General features: G+C 39.7%; 1 protein-coding gene across 1 annotated transcript in view; it reads left to right on the top strand.

Moving 5' to 3' along the window:
* Positions 1 to 12852, top strand: part of LOC138835142 (protein FAM114A2-like) — a 25187-nt gene extending 12335 nt beyond the window's left edge. The window contains exons 5-6 of the mRNA XM_070033795.1: positions 7547 to 7626; positions 12778 to 12852. Of these exons, the coding sequence (XP_069889896.1) occupies positions 7547 to 7626; positions 12778 to 12852 (155 nt within the window). The remainder of the gene's footprint in view (positions 1 to 7546; positions 7627 to 12777) is intronic.
* Positions 12853 to 21501: the final 8649 nt, after the last annotated feature.

Here is a 21501-nt window from a genome sequence, read left to right as displayed (position 1 = left end):
CTTTTCAGAGTTTGTCTTCAGTTTGACTGACATTTCTTTATATCTCTGGATACTTCAGCTGTACCTTGTGACTTATGGGACCCTTAATCCCATCTTGAATTGAGGCAGAAAACGTGGTAGTACCTAAAATGTGAGTGACACTCTTCCCCCCTCCCCGCCTCCACAATTTAAAGCCTGCTGTATCTCTTACGAAATATGAATGTTGAAGCTGCTCATTTTTTACAGTAATTAGGTAATGTGGCAGTTAATATAAAATATAATTTCTGGACAAATGAATAATTAGGTTTGTTTTATTTTAACATTTAATTAAATATATTTCTAACATATTCTTTGCTAATTGGCTATTTTTAAAAAGTAGAATGAATGAATTCACTTTTGAATTTTTCTTTTAAGCTGGTCCTAGGACTTGAACTTAGGGCTTGGGTAGTACCTTAACTTTTTTTGCTCAGGGGTAGTGTACTACCACTTGAACCACAGCACCACTTCTGTCTTCTTTTTAGTAGTTTATTGGAGAAAGAGTCTCACAGACTTTCATGCCTGAGCTGGCTTTGACCATGATCTTTAAGTCTTAGTTTCCTGAGTAGCTAGGATTACAGGCATGAGCCACCAGTGCCTAGCCCATTTGTAGTGTTTAATTGAACTACATGCTTTGCCATGGAATGCCATTTTCACTATGAAGTATACAAGTGGTCACAGAGACTAGAATTCTTTATTTGGCGGGAGGGGGATCTGGTCGGGGGGCCTGAACTGTGGACCTGGGCGCTGTCCCTCAGCTCTTCAGCTCAAGGTTAGTGCCCTACCAATTGAGTCACAGAGCCACTTCCGGTTTTTTCTTTTTGCTTATGTGGTTCTGAGGAATCGAACCCAGGGCCTCATGCATGCAAAGCAAGCACTCTACCACTGAGCCACCTTCCAGCCCAGAAACTAGAATACTATTTGGTGAACATTTCTTAAAGTGAATGAAATGAGCCTTTACAACAAGAAAAGCAGCTATGTATGAGTCATGATATACATTCAAACTAACTTTCAATTTTGTAGAATGGATTTATTGATCTGTTGAGCTTTGTAGCTTCCCAGTGCTGTTTACAGACTATGCTGATGAAATCTGTGTTGAAAAATAACAGCTATATTCATTCATTTCAAGACAGTTGGTCAGCATTTGAAAGATTTGTGTGACTCGGAGTGAGTATTTTCCCATTATTTAATGTGTGATGTTAGCAAATGATGCACAGGCAAAAGAAAAAAAAAGACTAATGGATTTTAATTCAATACATCCAATCAGAAATCTTATGGCATAGCGTCAGGCTCATTGCTATGTATATCATTACAACTAAATTTTAAGAGATGACACTACTTGAGTTTTAGTATAGTATTAAGGAATATGTAAGCATTTCCTTACTGATAATCTGAGAAGGCTACTAAAACTTCTTCCTTTTCTAACTAAGTGACTTTCGTGAGGTAGATTTCCTTCATATACTTAAAACAACATACCCCAGCAGACAGAGTGTAAAAGCAGATAAGAGAATACATGTGTCTTTCATTAGGCTAAAGGATAAAGAGATTCATTAAAGATGTAAAACAATTGTATTATTCTGCTGAAATTTCACCTTTTGTGGGAAATTACAGTTATTTTCAATAAATGTATATAATCAAGTACTGTTTTTTTTTTCTTAAGTTTGCAAAACTACCATAAGCACTTCAGTTCTAATTTTTCTTTTGTTTGGGATGTGAAACTAGGACTTGAACTCAATACCTGATGCATTGCTCATTGGATGTGTTCTACTTTTTAACATATCTGTCTGTATCTGTCTGTTTCTTTAGTGTTTGTGTATGTGTGTGTGTGTGTGTGTGTGTGTGTGTGTGTGTGTGTGTGTGTGTGTGTGTGTGTGTATCCCCTATTTTTTATTTAATTTATTTTTGTGCCAGTCCTGGGCTTGAATTCAGCACCTAGGCATTGATCCTGAGCTGCACTCTACCACTTGAGTCACAGGTGTACTTTGTTTTTTGTTTTGTTTTGTTTTTTGTTTTTTTTTCTGAGTAGTTTATTGGAAATAAGAGTCTCACTGACTTCCTGCTCCAGCTAGCTTTTTTCCCCCTCTAATTTGTGTTTTTTTTATTGTGAAAATACTGTACAGAAGGGTTACAATTACATGAGTAAGGTAATGAGTACATTTCTTATCAAGCATTGTTGCTTCCTCCTTTGTTTCCCCTTCCGCTCCCTTCCCCCGCTAAAGTTGTAAACTTTTTTCACAATGTCTTGTACATATTGTTGCAGTGGGTCCACCTGTATCCCTATTTAAACACTTTGTTTTTCCTTTCCCCTCCACAAATTATACCAACATCCAATACAGTGAAAAGAGGGGTTATACATTGGAAGCCAGCTAGCTTTTAATAGCAATCTATGGCTCTCAGTCTCCTGAATCTGTAGCTAGGATTACTGGTGAGAGCCACCAGTTCCTACCTCTACTTACATTGTTTTTATCAGTTGTGGGGCCTAAACTCTGGGCCTGCGCACTGTCCCTCAGCTCTTCAGCTCAAGGCTAGCACTCTACCACTTAAGCCACAGTGCCACTTCTGGCTTTTTCTACTTATGTGGTGCTGAGGAATCCAACCCAGGACCTCATGCATGCAAAGCAAGCACTCTACCACTGAGCCACCTTCCAAGCCTGTCTACTTACATTTTTAATTAGCTCTTTGGGGGCTCTCAAAAATTTAAAAGTATTAAGAGGTCCTGAGACTAGTATGAAGGCTGCAAAATTAAAATTTTCCAAATGTCAGTGCATTTAAAGATGGCTTTCTCTTTTACTTCTTTGAACTGTCAGTGTGCTTGTCACTAGTATCCTCTTAATCTCATTTGGTTTTTTTCTATTTCTAATCTACTGTAAAATAACTAGTCTTCAAGTTTTCTACAGAAAGACTGAACATTTCTCAGGGAGGGACTTTCTTTACTCCTTGAGTACAGATTTTCTGCAGACTGGGACATTTTCTTTTTTGTTTGTTGTTTTCAGCCGTGTGTTCTAAGAGTTCAAACTAGACAGTTGTATAACACCTTACTAATAAATGACTACTTAGTCTATGTAAAAGCTTGCTTCCTGATTAGAAAATATTTTCTAATGGCTCACACCTGTAAACCTAGCCACTCAGGAAGCTGAGATCCAGGATCTGGGTTTAAAGCCAGCTCACCAGCAAAGTCTGTGAGACTCTGATCCCCAGTTAACTACCCAAAGCCCAAAGTGGAGCTGTAGTCAAGTGATAGAGTATTAGATTTGAGCTGAAACAGCTCAGGGACAACACCCAGGCCCTGAGTTCATGCCCCATGACTTGCACAAAAGAAAAAAGTTTTTTGAATGTAAGTTCTTAATGTTGTTCTGAAATATTGAGATGGCAGTTAACTATGATGGGCTTTTGGAGTTTTCCACTGTGTTAAAATGAAGATCTGTCATTTACTAAAGCCATGTGACCTTGAAAAGTTCCTTGATACTGAGCTGTTTTCTCATCTATAAGGTAACCCAATCTAATTCCTCACAGGTTGTTAAAATAAGTACTAAAAGAAATACTGTATTCAGGGGCTGGGAAGGTGGTTCAGTGGTAAAGTGCTTGCCTTGAATGCATGAGGCCCTGGGTTCAGTTCCTCAGCATCACATAAGCAGAAAAAGTCGAAGTGGCGCTGTGGCTCAAGTGGTAGAATGCTAGCCTTGAGCTGAAGAGCCAAGGACAGTGTCCAGGCCCAGAGTTCAGGCTCCACAAACAGAAAAATACATACTGTATAATAGTCTTAACTAAGAGATACTAATTATTTTCATGATTCCAAAGATATAATAGATAAAAAAATCTTCTTTTTAGATGGCTTAACTTAGGAAACACATAAAGCCATTGTGATGTGTTTAGATAGTTGCATTTTTTTCTAACTAGGCCTCAATATGACAATTGTGTTATTTATAAACTTATTTGTGCAATTAACAGCATTCGTTCATGTAATCAGCATCTCGTTTTGCCCACGAATGGGACTCTTGATCTTTAAATACCATTCAGAGGACTTGGAGGCATTTTCTAAACAGTTGGATTTTTGTCTATTATGTTCACCAGAAATGACTCCGAAAACAGACTCCTTCCCAGCTCCTCTCACACTCTGTGCCAGCCCTCCTCAGTGATATTTGTTGAGAATTCAGCAGTGATGTTGGCATTTAATGATATCTCAATGAAGTATGGAAAAAATGGAAGTAGCTAATGGGCGATAAATTTAGGAACCTGGTGGTGTGGCATTGTTGGTCATCTTTTTCCATCAGCATCCTTAATCCTTACCATCCCTTTGCCTAAGAATATGTCTTCCTATTTTGGGAGAGCCCTTCCTTCTTGCAAAGTTCCTCCAAAGCCCACACTTTATTATTTTATTTATTTATTTATTTATTTATTGTTGTTTTTGGTGCCAGGACCACAGTTTGAACTGAGCTGATGTCTTACCACTCTGAACCAAGATACCAGTCTGTCTTTTTCTTGCTAAGTGGAGATAAATCTAAACAGAATTTTCTGCCTGGCTGGCTTTAAAGGTCCATTCTCCAAGTCTCAGCCTCCTGAGTAGCTGTGATTATAGCCATGAACCACCAGCACCATCCTACATACTTTCAATGCAACTTCTCCTTACCGCAGTGCCAGTCCCCAAACACAGAGCCTCAGCCAAGTCCTCTAAGACAGAGTTCCACCTCTAGCCTAATACTGGACCACACTCCTGCCTAATATATATTTCATTCAGTGGAAAGCATTTGACAGTGATCTTCCACCATTGTTTATTTTGTTTATGGTGGTACTGGGGTTTGAGCACAACTCACTCAAAGTCAGTAGGCAGGCACACTACCACTGAGCCATGCCTTGGGCCCTTTTTTCCCTTGACTGTTTTCAGGGAGAGTCTGGTTTTTCCTGGATGCATGCCGGAACTAGAGTTACCCATTTCAGTCTTCCTGTCATTGTTAGGATCACAAGCACTTGCCACTGTGTTCATCTTCTCTGTTGAGATGGAATCTCCTAAAATTTTCTGCCCAGGTTGGGCTGGAACTGAGATCCTCTTAATTTTGGCCTCTCACATTAATGTAAGAGGATGAGCAGATACTACTGTACCAGGCTATGGCTGAGAAGGGGATCTCACAAACTGTGCTGTTAAGCCTGACCTCAAATTATAATTCTCCATTCTCACCTCCCAAATAGCTAGGATTACAGACATGAGCCACAACAGTGACCCATTTCCTTTTTGTTCACAACTCTTACCAAAAAAAAGTTTATTTAAATAAACTCAAACATAATACATTGTATATTTGTACATTTGTAAATTCAATGTACATATTCAAATATTAATTATATTCTAAGTATATATTAAATATGTTTAGAACAGAGTGAGATAAATATAAATAAAAAATTCTGCATGCCATTGGATCATTTTGTCAATACTTTGTGATATTGTTATCTCATTATGTTTTCAGATTAATTTCTTGCACCCAGCAGGATTTAGTTGGAATAATTAAATGTTGCTTAAATGAGGTACATAGGTAAGGATGGTATTAATGAGATCACCTTCACAATCCATGTTAAACTTGGATTGCTAAGTCATTTTAATTCTCTCTCTTAAATGCCAACTGAGAGGGACAAATGAGCCATGATACATTCCCCCCTCCCACCAACCAGGGACTTTTGGAGACAATGGCAGGTATAAAGAAGTAATAATTTGCCCTTTGAAGCTATAGACTGGTGATTAATAAATATATAGATTCTAAAGTCTAAAACATTAGGCTGGTCTCAAAGTGGGTGAATGGATAGGATTTAGGTGTGTAAAGAGAGAAAGAATATTTCCTGACAATTTGTTTGTCTGTCTTGATTATAGTTTGCTCTTGACTTATCCTTATGTTTGCATGTTTCTCTACTAAGGTGTTCTGTGTTCCCATCTTCATGATAATTTCAACATTTTCCTTAGCACCCTTCCAACATTTAAGAATCCTTTCTCCCCCTGATTTACACATCACCGTCTCTTACTTGGATCATGGATTATTGACTCAATTTTACTTTCTTGTTTATTCCTAGATCAGTGCTGATAAGTTCTGTACTCAGCCACTAAAGTGATCTTTCTTTGATTTAAATTTGATCTTACCTATCTCTGTTTTAAAAATCATCAGTAGTTCCTCATCTCTTTGGTAGAAACTTTGAGATATTAAGAGGGTATAAAGGCTCAGTCTTAGCTGGATCCTATTTTGTTGTTTTTTCCTTTGCTTATTCTAAACTTCCTGCTATGCTTTCATCCCCCTAATCTTGGCACTCATTTCCTCTGCCTGAAACTCTTCCCATTTTCTTCGATAACCTGGATTCTCCTGGAGTCTTACTGTCCCAACTTGAATTCCATTTTCTTTTATTCTTTTTCTTTTTTTCTGGTCTTGGGGCTTGAACTCAGAGCCTGGGCTCTGTCCCTGAGCCTCTTTTTGATGAAGTCTAATGCTCCAGCTCTTTCTGTTTGTGTGGTACTGAGGAATCCAACCCAGGACTTCATGCATGCAAGGTAAACACTCTACTACTAAGCCACATCCCCAGCCCTGAATTCCATTTTCTTTATATAATATCTGCTTCATACTCTCCATTCATTCTTCTGTAATGTGGTGCAAAGAACATTGAGAGTGGAGGCCAAGGTTTAACTTCTTATCTTTGCTAGGAGATCTTGTAAAAATTCTTGACCTCTTCCAGCCTGCATTATCTTTATCACCCAAGTGTGATAATACCCACTTCTCTTATAAGCCCATTAAGAACATCCATTGACATACTGTGCACAAAAAAATTCTATAAGCATGTCAGCCAAAGATGTTTGCCATGACAACATTGGTGGTGACAACAAGAATGATCCACCCAAGGAAGCATTTAGCTTCACAGCTTGGGTGACCTTCCTGAACCATCCAGGCCAAACTAGTGCTTCCTATGCCTCTGTCCTGGATTGTCACTCAGCTTAAATTGCTTGTAAGTTTACTGAGTGGAAAGAGAAGCTTGAACGCAGATCTGGTAAGAAGCTGGAAGCTAGTCCTAAATTCCTGAAGTGTAGTGATGCTGTCATGCTTCATATGATTCCAGCAAGCCTGTGTATGTGGAGAGCTTCTTTGACTATTCTCCTCTGGATCATCTTGCTGTTTGTAATAGGAGATAGTTGCTGTGTGTGGCATCAAAGCTGTGGACAAGAAGTCTGCTGGAGCTGGCAAGGTCACCAAGTCTGCCAAGAAAGCTCAGAAGGCCGAGTGAATATTATTATCCGTAGCACCTGTAGCTGCAGCTTAACCAGTGGTGGAAGAAAAGTGTCAGAAATGTTTGTCTTAATTGGACATTAACTGAAAGACTGGATAATGATAACAATGCATCAGAAAACCCTCAGAAGGAAAGGAAAAAAATTGTATAAGCACTCATATTCCATGCTCATTAAATTGTTATGAATACTTCTGCTGCCTTCACTCCTCTTCCTTCTTACCTTTCTTGTGAACCTCGGCAGTTTTGCTGGAATATTTTTCATGTGAGACTTTGTTTTTTTCAGCAGATGAAGATTTTTCTGAAGGGATAACAGAGCTGTTTTCCCAGCTGTACATCTCCTGCAAACCAGACAAACTTGCCAGGGTAAGTTATTACTTCTTGGTGATTTTGATTCATTTATTTGTGACACTTCAGTGAATTAAAAACTGAGATAGTAACCATTTACAATATGGAAGTAAGAGCCTTGGGCAAAGCCTTGCTCTTTGTTGGTGACTTGGGAGCTATATGCATATCCAAGGTCAGAGAGGGGTAGGGAGGTTCTATATCCAGAGAAATATTTAATACAACATATATTCGGTTGCCTGCTCATGCACAGGACAAGGGATGCTTTTTCCTTTTATGCCTATCTTTCCCAGGCTCAGGAGACATTCTATAAACCAGTAAGCACCAGGCACACAATGCTTTCTGGACAGAGGGAGCTGATATAAGTCAGGATGTCCTGTTTGCTCCTAAGTCCTAGGGTAAGGAACGTAACACTTGATCTTTTTGCTTTTGTTATTAGATAATAAATTTTATTATGGAAGAAAGACATTCCTCAAGGAACAAAGTAGCAGAATTGCACATTCCTGGCCGGCCTGTGCTAGCAAAGTTCTACCTCAAAAGAAGAAAAAAACACATAAAGAAATACATGTTTAAAATCTACTAAATGTAAGAAATAAAGAGTACAGTTTCCTGTGAATATATAATGTCAGGGAGTTTCCTGCAAACAGTAGCCTCTAAACTGGGATGATTTTTTATTCTTTATAGGGAAATAGTAATAACATTTATTATTATAACCACAATTCATTGACATTCAGTACATTTCCAGTATTGTAGAACCATTACCTTTATCTTATCCAAAACATATCCATCACCCTCAACAAAAATTTGGGGCCATTAAACCATTCAGCCCTCAATCCACAGTAGCCCTGAGTTATTTTCTGTATCTGTGAATTTTCTTACTCTTGGTACTTTATTGTTGTAGTCTGAATGTTTGGATTTCCATAATTTTCATATGGTAACACTTGATCTTTTATTCTTATCCCCCAATGCATGCATTCTCCATGAAGCCTTCTCAGAACAATCCTCAGGAACTCATCTTCTGCAGTTCAAGTGCATCTCTTCACTATTCAATCTAGTATTGTTTAAAAATAGTCAAATTTAGGAAAAGTCACAAAAAGAATATAAACTATTTCTGTGATTTTTATGCAAATTCAATTGGTTAATATTTTCCTTCATTTGCTTAATCACTTATGCTTGCATGTATGTTCTCTTTGTGGACATACATTTGAGATTAAATTGTATATTTCGTAGTTCTCTATTCCTACATATTTTAGCCTTTTTTTTTTTAATCGGTCGTGGGGCTTGAACTCTGGGCCTGGGCGCTGTCCCTCAGCTCTTCAGCTCAAGGCAAGTGCTCTACCACTTGAGCTACAGCGCCACTTCCCTACATATTTTAATCTTGATCTCAGGACAAAAATGTCCCATTATTACATAGCCACAGTATAGTTATCAACTTCAGTAAATTAATCACAATGCCATACTTTTGCTTAATCTTTTGTCTATATTCCAGTTTTGCCAATTGGCTCAATTCTGTCCTTATCAATTTTTTTCTCTAAAAACCAATATATGATCATGAATTATATGTAGTTGTGTATACTTGATCTCTTTTAGTCTATAATAATTTATCAGCTTTTCCTTATCTTTATAACATCAATATTTTTGAACAACACAAGCACCTCCTTCCCTTTAGTAACTAGGATGACAGTATCAGTGACTGGCAACTGGCAAATGTAGAGTTCTTGAGGGTAAAATGTGTTTTGTTTTGTTTTTTACAAAGTATGAGGCTCATAGTAAAAAATCTTCAGTGTTGATGACCCCATTGAAACTAGCTTAGTATTCTAAATATACATGCAGATGTTCAGTAAGCAGACATGTTTCTCTATTTTTATTCCAGGTAATTTGCTAGGTGCTAGGGAAGTAATGATGAGAAGGACATAGAAAAATCACAAGAATAAAAGAAATCATGTTAATAAATATTTTTGAGGTCAATAATTGCATGTGGTCAATAATTCCCCATGTGGTCCCATGTGGCAATTCTTGGAAGGCAGTTTTCAAATAATTGAAATTTTTGTCATTGAGACATAGGATATAGCAGGGGCATTGGCCTGGTTGTCTGCACACTAAGGATGTAGGGAAAAGTGCACTGGAAGGTGTGGTACTGGGAATAATTTCTTTTTAAATTTTTCTTTACGTTTTTTACCTTTTTTCTCCAGGCTAACAGGTTTCATACCTTGAGCCACAGCTTAATTACTCACTTTCTTTTTTCTTTGTTTCTTTTTGCCGGTCTTGGGGCTTGAACTCTTCTGCCTGGTCACTGTCCCTGAGCTTCTTTTTTTTTGTGGGGGGGATCCGGTCTTGGGCCTGAACTCTGGGCCTGTGTGCTTTCCTTCAGCTCTTCAGCTCAAGGCTTGCACTCTACCACTTGAGCCACAGCATCACTTCTGGCTTTTTTTCCTACTTATGTGGTGCTGAGGAATTGAACCCAGGGCCTCAAGCATGCAAGGCAAGCGCTTTACCACTGAGACACTTTCCCAGTTCCCTTGTGAGACTCTTATGTCCAATTAACCACTCAAAACCCAGAAGTGGTGCTATAGCACAAGTGGTAGAGCACAAGCCTTGAGTACAAGAGGCTCAGGGACAGCACACAGGTCCTGAGTTCAAACCCCACAACTGACAAAAAATACAGAAAGGAAAAGAGTATTACAAGAAGCCAAGATGACGATACAGTCTTGAAAGTTGAGAGCCAAGGTTCAAAGCCATCCTCGGCATGAAAATCCATGAGATGTTTTTCACCAATTAAGCAGCAATAGGTAGGAAGCAGTAGAGCTCTACCCTTGAGCAAAACTCCCCAAGTTCAAGCCCAGGAATAGCACAAATGAAAAGAATTCTCATGGACTTTTCTGCCCAAGCTGGATTCAAAACACAAATGCTCAGATTTCAGCCCTCTGAGCAGGTAGGATTATAGGTATGAACCATATTTTTTAAAATCTTGAATTGCCTCTAATATTTTTGCCCTCCTTTTCACTTAATTTTTTATTCCTTTTCTCTTTTTTGTAAGTTCATGTCATCTAGCTTATTATTTAGGCCTGGCCATTCTTTCTGAGGTTTTTGTTTTGAGTTTTATTGGTTGTTTTGGAGCTTGTTATAGTACTTGAACTCAAGGGCTGGTCATTGTTCCTAATTTTTTCTCAAGGGTAGTAGGCTTCCCACCTCAAGACACAGTTCAAATTTTGGCTCTTTACGCATTTGTCTTTCTTTCTGCATTTATTTTAGGTGCTGATCCTCTGGCTTGAACTTAGGACTTGGGCTTTTTTGCAGTTTTTGCCAAGTTTTTGTTGTTGTTGTTTTTGTTTTGTTTTGTTTTGTTTTTTCTTTATTGCTAGTCCTAAGGCTTGAATATAGGGCCTTAACTTTTGCTAGTCATAAAATCAGGGCAGAGCCACTGTGTCTGAGGTTTTTCCCTTTCTTTCTCAAGACTAGCAGTCTCCATGGCTTGAGCCACAGATAAAGTTCTGGCTCTATTTATTTATTTATTCATTCATTCATTCATTTTTGGTGCTAGGGCTTAAACTCATGACATGGCCACTCTCCTGCTTGAAGTCAGAGCAGAGCCACTATGAATGAAGCATTTTTTGTATTGTTTTTCTCAAGACTAGCAGACTGTGACAGCTTGAGCCACAGCTTCATTGATGGCTTTGTTTATATAATGTTCTCCACCCTCCCTGCCCCCGTTCCCCCCCCCCACACACAGGCAAAAGCTGTAAAGTTCATTTTTCGACATAATGTCTTGTACATCTCATTGTTGCAATAGGTCCACCTGTATCCCTATTTAAACAATTTGTTTTTCCCCTTCCCCTTCCCCTTCACAAATTATACCAACATCAAATAGAGTGAAAACGGGGGAGTTATTTATTTTTTGGTTCTGGTCCTAGGGCTGGAACACAGGGAGTGGTGACTGTTCCTAGACCAGAAATCAGGGCAAGATCACTGTGCAGGAGTCTCTCCCCTGTCCTGAGCAAGGCTGACAGGCTCTGAACCTTGAGATGCATCTCAACATCTTGCTTTGTAAAACAAATTTGGTAATTCATAGCTGATAAGTGTCTCATGGGGGAGCTGGGAAGGTGGCTCATTGGTAAAATGCTTACCTTGAGCTGAAGAGCTAAGGGACAGCGTCCAGAGCTAGAGCGGGCCCCATCACCCACAAAAAAGAAAAAATAAAAAGAAAGCTGGGTGCCAGTGGCTTACGCCTGTAATCCAAGCTACTCAGGAGGCTGAGATCTGAGGATTGCAGTTCAAAGCCAGCCTGGGAAGGAAAGTCCGTGAGACAATTATCTCCAATAAACCACCAAAAAACCAGAAGTGGTACTGTGGCTAAAGAGGTAGAGCACTAGACTTGAGTTGAAGAGCTGAGGGACAGTGTGTAGGCCGAGTTCAAGCCCCATGACCAACCAAAAAAATAGATTCTCATGGGAAGACAGGGACATTACCCAGGCTCTAAAATCAGAGGATAGTGGTTCAAAGGCAGCCTGGGCAGGAAAGTTGTTGAGACTCTCATCTCCAATTAATCACCAAGTGTTTGGAAGTAGTATAGTTCTAGTCTTGTGCAAAACAGCACAAGTTGAGGCACCAGTACTGGCACACATGCCCAGGCTGACTATGAACTACAATCCTAAGATTTCAGCTTCTACAGTAGCTAGGATTATAGGCATGAGCTACTACTTAAAAATATTTCATTGACTTTTCTCTTTTTTTGCCATCTTCTCATTATTTTGTTCATTTCTCGTGTGTGTGTGTGTGTGTGTGTGTGTGTGTGTGTGTGTGTGTATGTGTGTGTGTGTGTGTGTGTGTGTGTGTGTGTGTGTGTGTGTGTGTGTGTGTGTGTGTGTCCTGGTGCTGGTTCTAGAGCTTGAACTCTGGAGCCTAGCCACAGTCTCTGAATTTGTTTTTCTTTTATTTTTGATGCTGTTCCTAGGGCTTGAATTCTGGGCCTAGTCCCTGTCCCTGAGTCATTCTTTTGTTGTTGTTGGTGATGGTCCTAGGGCTTGAACATAGGGCCTGATCACTTCCTGGGTTTGAAAGCAGGGCAGGGCCACTGTGTATGAGGTTTTTTGTTGTTTGTTTTCCCTAAAATGAAGCAGTCTCTGTGGCTTGAGCCACACAGATCAACTTCTCGCTTCTTTTACTTTTTGGCAGTTCATGGAAGATAAAATTCTCATAGAAGATAAGAAGCTGAGGGTACTATACCAGCACCTGAAATCTGAGGATTGAGGTTGAAAGCCCAGGCAGGTAAGTCCGTAAGATATATCTCCATTTAATCCCCTAAAGAGAAAAAGTGGTAGAGTGCTACCTTTAAGAAACATATTTCTATTTCAAGCTCTGGCTTCAAGACCCAGGACTGATACACATTCACAAATCCCTAATGGACTTTTCTGCCTAGTTTGCCTTGGAACCAAGATCTTCAAGTTCTGTCTTTTGTGTAGCTTGAGCTCCAGGTGTAAGCCACCAATTCTCTGCTCATTTTAAGATTTGGAATTAGCGCTTTGTGCTCATCTTCCATTCTGATTTTATTTATGTATTTGTATTTAATTAATTATTAGTTGTCCTACCCTATGTATCTGGGCCTGGTCACTTATTTTGCTTTTTTGCTCAAGGCTGTTGCTTTACCACTTGAGCCACAGCTCTACTTCTGGCTTTTTGCTGGTTAGTTGGAGATCAGAGCTTCATGGAATTTCCTGCCAAGGTGGGCTTTTAACCACCATCCTGAGATTTCATGCTTCTAACTGGGATTACATGTCAGCCACCAAAAAATGCCTGACTCACTCAATTTTAATATTCTTAATAGGGTCTTATACTTTTTTTATTCACATTATAATGATGATGTCGATGATGATGATGATGATGATGATGATGATGATGATGATGATGATGATGATGATGATGATGTGCAGGTCATGGGCTTGAAATCAGGGCATGTGTGCTGTCCATGATCTTCCAGTTGAGTCTCAGCTCAAGGTCTGGAATTTTGTCTATTTCTTTTTGCTTCTTTCTTGGTGATTAATTTGAGAGAATTGTCTCATGGAAAAGCTTGGCACTACTCAAGAGGTTGAAATCTGAGGATTGTGGTTTCAAGCCAGTCCTGGCAAGAAGTCCAAAACACTCTTTTCTTTTTCTTCTAAGTTTTTGTTATAATGAGAAAGATGGGGTGCAGTGGAGTTGCAGTTTCATTAGCAGGTAAAAAGGATGTTTGTTTTTGAGCATTGGCCTCCCAAAGTACACTGCCTCCTGGCTAGGGATGGTGAACTGATGGTTAGAATGCCTTCTGTCTTCCTTCTGTGACCTATTGCCCTGGTAACCGATTGTTTACAAAGATGTGATCCTGACTCCTGAGCAACAGGAAAAGACACAATATCATTCCTGGGTTGAGAAAAAAACCAAGTGGATCCCGCCATTTGGTGTGCTGCCTTGCTCTGGGGGGCAGGATGATAGTGCACCCTTCTATGAAGAAAGAAAATAACTTGAACAATTCTGTCCTCTTTGTTCATTTCTGACAGATGAGGGCTGTGAGACACATTCATGGAATCATCTAGGGGACTTGTCCAGGATCTCCATTGTGTCTGGGAAGGAAGGGCCCCAAGTTTTGCTGCAGAGAGATGCATCCTGCAGTGCCATGGCCCTGGTTTGCTCCAGTGCCAGTGATTTCCCAGATCAGGAAATGTCACCTGTTGCAGGTAAAATAGCTCTCAGGACATTTGTCCTGATGACCATGGAAGCCCATGCCTAGGCCAGTGTAAGCAATGGTGACACAGTGGTGCTCGTGTGGCTGGGAGTATGGAAGTAGCACAGGTGTGGATGAGAGGTGTTGGGTAGCACACATGGTAGATGCCTTCTGCTCTGCCCACCACATGACTAAAGGTAATGCTGGATTCTGTCTGAAATTAACTAGGGTCTGGGGCACTGCACATTTTCTGAGATGCCAAAGCTCCCATGGGGACACAGGTTGAGGTAGACTAGGTGAAAGGGAGTGAAGGAAACCTGCAGAAAATAAGGAAGTTTTGATTCTTTTTAAAAGTTCCTTTAATGGTTAAATTTTAATCAAAATGGGAAATAAATGGAAAAAGTGAATTGCTGGAGAAGATCCCACAGCAGCAGGACAGAGGCCATTTGGATCTTGGAAACTCCAGGTGCTGTACCGCGGCTCTTCGGCTCAAGGCTAACACTCTACCATTTGAGCCACAGTGCCACTTCTGGTTTTCTGGTAGTTAGTGGAGATAAGAGTCTCCTGTAGGAGAGTTCCCGGAAGATGACAGAGGAGAAGCTGGAATCTGAACAAGCTCTCGCATAGAAAGTAGGTTTAGAGTTCCAGTGAACAGTCCTAAGCCAGAGCATCACACCAAGTGTGCCATCACAGGACAGAGAGTTAGACAAGAGAGGGGAAGCCAAGGAAACGCATCAGCTGCCGCTCTTCAACTCAAGGCGAGCGCTCTACCACTTGACCACCGCCGCGGAGTCATACCTGAGACACAGAGAGTCAGGGACAAAGGAGCCAGACGCAGCGGACGAGCGGATTCTACTCAACACCAACAAGAACCAACAAGGAGCAAACATCTTCATCCTGCTGTTTGCAGACCAGAGATGACCCAGGATCCAAGACTCGACGTGAGTAGAAGCCCGAAGTCCTCACTCCTCAGGGAGCAGAGGAGGGAAGGCCACCCCTCCCCCCCCAGCACCGGTGATCTCCATCTTGGATACCTACAAAGCTCGGAGGAGCTGCTAGCTCCAGCTCAGGCCTTGGAATAAAATGAGTCATTTAGCAGGTCACAAGAACTTAACGGCGAAGTGACCTGCCAGACTCAGCTCCATCCAGGGAAAAGTCACCCAGCTCAGGCACCAGCCATCGGAGTGCCTTGCCTCACTGGGTAACCAGAGCCAGAGGCTGCCCTCTAGCAGCCACCACAATCAATTGAAGAACAGAAACCCTGAGAATGGCTCCAGGCTGGGCGCTGTGAGTTTTATCACAAAATAGCCCCAGGGAAAAGCTACTGTTTGTTGAAAGGCCTCAACTCTACCCAGAACCTAGCCTCATCACCACATCCCCCTCTTTTGTGACTCTCAAAGCAGACCACCCTCCCAGAAAACTAACCTGGGAGGGGGATCTCAAAATCTTCGGTAAAGCAGAGGATTTTTCGGCCTCTTCCAACCAACAGACTTAAGAAACCAATCAAGCCACAGGACCTCAAGCTGACCAGAGACTCCAACAAGAGACTGGTTGCAGACAAAAGGGAGATACAGGATTCTTCCCACTCCTCCCCCCCCCAAAAAAAAAATCAAAAGACTTTTTTTTTCTTCTTCTTCTTCTTTTCTTTTTTTTGCTTGTTTTTTGTTTTTTGTTACCATATATATATATATATATATATATATATATATATATATATAAATTTTTTTCCCTTCTAAAACTTTTATTAATCTTTAATTTTTGCCTCTTTTGAAAAAAATAATTGTTTTCCAGTAACTTTTTTTTTTCTCATCTTATAATTTTTATTTTAGGAATACGTGAATGAGAGTTTTTTTTTCTTTTCTTGTCTTCTTTCTCTTTTTCTTTCTTTCTTAATTATCTTTTTGTTTGTTATCTAGCTCTACTGAACTTCTGATCTTTTCTTCTCCCTTTCCCATCCTTAAAGCTTTTCACATCTCCTCTATCTCCCTCCCCTTCTCTGGACATATTCACATTCCTCTCTAAATAGACGGTCTTTTAACATCTATAATAACATTAATTTTTACGTTTCTATTCTTTTTCTGGTCTCTCTTTATTCCCCTTTCCGTCTCCTCTTTTTCTCTCTCTCTCTACTTGCATCCTACCCAACCCATTTTCTGCACTGTGATTAGGACATAGTTAACTCTCCCTGTGCCTCCCCACACCAATCTATTCCTATTTTTTACCCACATCTCTCCCTAATCCTAACAATTTCTGGTTTTCCAAATTCTTTTCTGCGGTTTGAAGTCCTTTAACATATAGTCGTTTGATGTTGAATAGATGTATCTGTTGAACTAGATTGTATCTGTAGACTATTGACTGTACAAATGCAAACTGAAGGAAGTCAGGGAGACCACAAAGGGAATGCTGAATGGAACCCAACAGAAGGAATGGGAGTCCAAAGAAACCATAACCAATCAACTAAGTGATTTGAGAACAAACACTGAACACCAAATTAAGGAAGTAAAGAAATTCATACAAGACCTAAAACAGAGCTTCAACAAAGAACTTGCAGCCATCAAAGCTGACCAATTAGAAGGAAAAGAGATAAAAAACAAAGTAGAGAGTCTTGAGAGCAGGTTAGACCATGCAGAAGATCGAATCTCAGGGATTGAAGACAGCCTAGATATTATAGAGAAAGAACATACAACCATCCAAGACAAGTCCAAGAAATATGATAGGTCTATCCAACACCTGGAAGACAACATCAGAAGGCCCAATATAAGGATAATGGGTGTAGAGGAGCACCTAGAAACAGAAGTTAATGGTCTAGGAAATTTGTTTAACACTATCCTAGCAGAGAACTTCCCAAACATACAAAAAGATAGGCCTATTCAAATACAAGAAGCTTTTAGAACCCCAAATAGACCAGACCAGAATAGGACATCCCACCGTCACATTATAATCCACACAGGATCAACCCAGACCAGGTAAAAGATCCTTAAAGCTGTCAGGGAGAAAAGGGTAATCACCTACAAAGGGAAACCAATTAGAATTACCTCAGATTTCTCAGCAGAGACAATCAAAGCAAGAAGAGCCTGGAATGACGTATGCCATGCCCTAAAAACAAACAACTATCAACCAAGAATACTGTACCCAGCTAAACTCTCCTTCATAACTGAAGGCCAAATAAAAACCTTCCACAGCAAAGAAAAATTGAAACAATACATCTCCACCAAACCAGCCCTGCAAAAGATTCTTAAAGATGTCCTACACATAGAAAACCAACAAGAACGCAACAAAGGCCAAGAAACTGCACCCAAACTGAAAATCCAAGAACCTTAGGAAGAACCCAGTTTTCACAGCCCCCAAGAAGGTGGATAACATGGCAGGAACTCCCAAGTACCTTTCAGTCCTATCTCTTAACGTTAATGGACTGAACTCTCCAATTAAACGACATAGACTGTCTAGTTGGATTAAAAAACAAGACCCTTCTATCTGCTGCCTGCAGGAGTCACATCTTGCCCGTAAAAACAAACACATTTTCAATGTTAAAGGCTGGAACAAAATCTACCAAGCAAACGGCCCTCATAAACAGGCGGGAGTTGCAATCCTAATATCAGATAAAATAGACTTCAAATTAAAATTCGTGAGAAGAGATAAAGAAGGTCGATACATACTAATTAAAGGATCTCCCCTTCAGGAGGATATCACAATTCTAAATATCTATTCGCCAAACAATGGAGCACCCAAATTTATCAAAGAAACACTACTTTCCCTCAAATCGGATATAGATCCAAAGACATTAATCGTTGGGGATTTTAACACACCACTCTCCCCACTAGATAGATCAACTCGGCAAAAACTCAACAGAGAAACCGCAGATCTAAACAGCTGCATAGATCAACTAGACTTAACAGACATTTACCGATCATTTCACCCAGCAGCATCAGAATACACGTTCTTCTCAGCAGCACAAGGAACGTTTTCTAAAATAGACCACATTTTAGGTCACAAAGCAAACTTGTCTAAATTCAGAAACATTGAAGTTATATCTTGCATTCTCTCTGACCACAAGGGAATAAAATTAGAACTCAACACCAAAAGCCACCAAAGAAAGTCCGGTATCACATGGAGGCTGAACAACACACTGCTGAATCATGAGTGGGTCATGGAAGAGATTAGAAAGGAAATTCAAATGTTCATGCTATTCAACAAAAATGAACACACAAATTACCAGCTCCTCTGGGACACAGCAAAGGCAGTACTCAGAGGCAAGTTTATAGCTCTGAGCTCCTACATCAACAAATTGGAGAGATCGGAAACTAACAATTTAATGACACATCTAAACCTCCTTGAAAAAGAGCAGCAAGATAAACCCCAATCCAGTAGACGGAAAGAAATAATCAAAATTAAATCAGAATTAAATGAATTAGAATCCAAAAAAACTATAGAAAGAATCAACAAAACAAAGAGTTGGTTCTTCGAAAAACTTAACAAAAGTGACAGACCCTTAGCAAACCTTATCAGAAAAAGGAGAGAACACACCCAAATTAATAAACTCAGAGATGAGAATGGAAACATCACCACGGAAACAACCAAGATTCAGAACATTATAAGGGAATACTTCTCAAAACTTTATGCGAATAAGTTTGAGAACTTGACAGAAATGGACCTTTTCCTAGCAAATATGGACATGCCAAAACTAAACCAAGATGAGTTAAACCAGCTTAACAGGCCCATATCAAGCATTGAAATAGAAACAGCAATAAGAGACCTCCCAGCTAAGAAAAGTCCAGGACCAGATGGTTTTACAGCGGAATTTTACAAGGCCTTCAAAGCAGAGCTCACACCAATACTCCTCCAACTCTTCAATGAAATTGAAAGAGAAAGCTCACTACCGAACACATTCTATGAAGCCATCATAACCCTCATCCCAAAACCAGACAGGGACTCATCAAAGAAAGAGAACTATAGACCCATTTCTTTGATGAACATTGATGCAAAACTTCTCAACAAAATTTTGGCCAATCGACTTCAACAATTCATCCAAAAAATCATACACCATGATCAAACAGGATTCATTTCAGGGATGCAAAGCTGGTTCAATATACGCAAATCAATTAATATTATTCATCACATCAACAGGAGCAAGAATAAGAACCACATGGTTATCTCAATAGATGCAGAAAAAGCATTTGACAAGATCCAACACCCCTTTATGATGAAGGTTCTGGAAAAATTAGGAATCCATGGAACATTCCTCAATACAATAAAGGCTGTATATGACAAACCTACAGCCAGCATTATACTCAATGTTGAAAAACTAAAGCCATTTCCTCTTAACTCAGGAACAAGACAAGGATGCCCACTCTCTCCACTTCTCTTCAATCTAGTATTAGAATGCCTAGCTACAGCAATAAGACAAGATGCAGACATAAAGGGGATCCAAATAGGGAAAGAAGAAATAAAACTCTCCCTCTTTGCAGATGACATGATCTTGTATTTAAAGAATCCCATAGACTCCACTCCCAAATTACTTAAGCTGATTCAAAACTTTGGCAAAGTAGCAGGTTATAAAATTAACCCCCCCAAATCAATGGCTTTTCTATATGCCAACAATGAGAAAAGTGTGGCTGAAATTAGGAAAGCAACTCCATTTGTAATAGCCCCACAAAAAATAAAATACCTAGGAATTAACTTAACCAAAGAAGTGAAGGACCTCTATGATGAAAACTTTAAAATCTTGAAAAAGGAAATCAACACAGAACTTTAAAAATGGCAAAACCTCGCATGCTCCTGGATTGGCAAGATTAACATCGTGAAAATGGCAATACTTCCCAAGGCTATCTACAAATTCAACGCGATACCTATCAAAATTCCACCCTCATTCTTCAAGGAAATAGAGGAGGCAATCCAAAAATTCATATGGAACAATAAAACACCCTGAATAGCAAAAACGCGCCTCAACGAAAAGAACACTGCTGGAGGAATATCAATACCAAATTTCAAACTCTACTATAAAGCCATAGTAATCAAAACAGCTTGGTATTGGCATAAGAACAGACCTCAGGACCAATGGAATAGAATTGAAAACCCAGAAATGAACCTACAGACCTATAGCCATCTAATCTTCGATAAGGAAGCTAAAACAATAGAATGGAAGAAAGACAGCCTCTTCAGTAAATGGTGCTGGCAAAATTGGTTAAGTACATGTAGAAAACTAAATCTAGATCCTTATATATCACCCTGCACCAGAATCAACTCCAAATGGATCAAAGACCTTGAACTCAAAGCAGACACTCTGAAAACATTACAGGATGGAATAGGAGAAACCCTAGGTCTCCTTGGCTCAGGTCGAAATTTTCTGAATAGAGACCCGGAAGCACAACAAATCAAAGAAAGGTTGGACAAATGGGATTGCATAAGATTGCAGAGCTTCTGCAGGGCAAATGACATAGCTGGCAAGATCAATAGAAAGCCCACCGATTGGGAGAAGATCTTTACTAGCCATACAACGGACAAGGGTCTCATATCTAAATTATATTTGGAACTCAAAACATTAAACCACCCCACAACAAATCCTCAAAGAAACAACTGCTCAATAAATAAGTGGGCGAAGGACTTAAAGAGAAGCTTCTCTGAAGAAGAAAGAAGGATGGCCAATAGACACACGAAGAAATGTTCAATATCCCTAGCCATAAAAGAAATGCAAATCAAAACAACATTGAGATATCACCTCACTCCAGTTAGAACAGCAAAAATCAAGAACTCTAACAACAACAGATGCTGGAGGGGATGTGGACAGAAAGGAACCTTACTTCATTGTTGGTGGGAATGTAAACTTGTTCAACCACTTTGGAAAGCAGTATGGAGGTTCCTCAAAAGACTTCACATAGATCTCCCCTATGATCCAGCAATCCCACTTTTGTGCATTTACCCAAATGTTTACAAACAAGACCACACTAAAGCTACCAGCACAACTATGTTTATTGCAGCACTATTTACCATAGCTAAGATATGGAACCAACCCAGATGCCCCTCAGTAGATGAATGGATCAAGAAAATGTGGTATATATACACAATGGAATTCTATGCCTCCATCAGAAAGAATGACATTTCCCCATTTGTTAGGAAATGGTAAGGTCTGGAAAAAATTATATTAAGTGAAGTAAGTCAGGACCAAAGAAGCTTAGGTCCCATGGTTTCCCTTATTTGCAATATCT

Source organism: Dipodomys merriami, unplaced genomic scaffold, assembly GCF_024711535.1.
Source record: "Dipodomys merriami isolate MVZ:Mamm:240054 unplaced genomic scaffold, mDipMer1.0.p SCAF_23, whole genome shotgun sequence".
Taxonomy (NCBI): Eukaryota; Metazoa; Chordata; class Mammalia; order Rodentia; family Heteromyidae; genus Dipodomys; species Dipodomys merriami.
The sequence above is the reverse complement of the archived record's forward strand: the minus strand, read 5'-3'. Positions and strand labels throughout refer to the sequence as shown.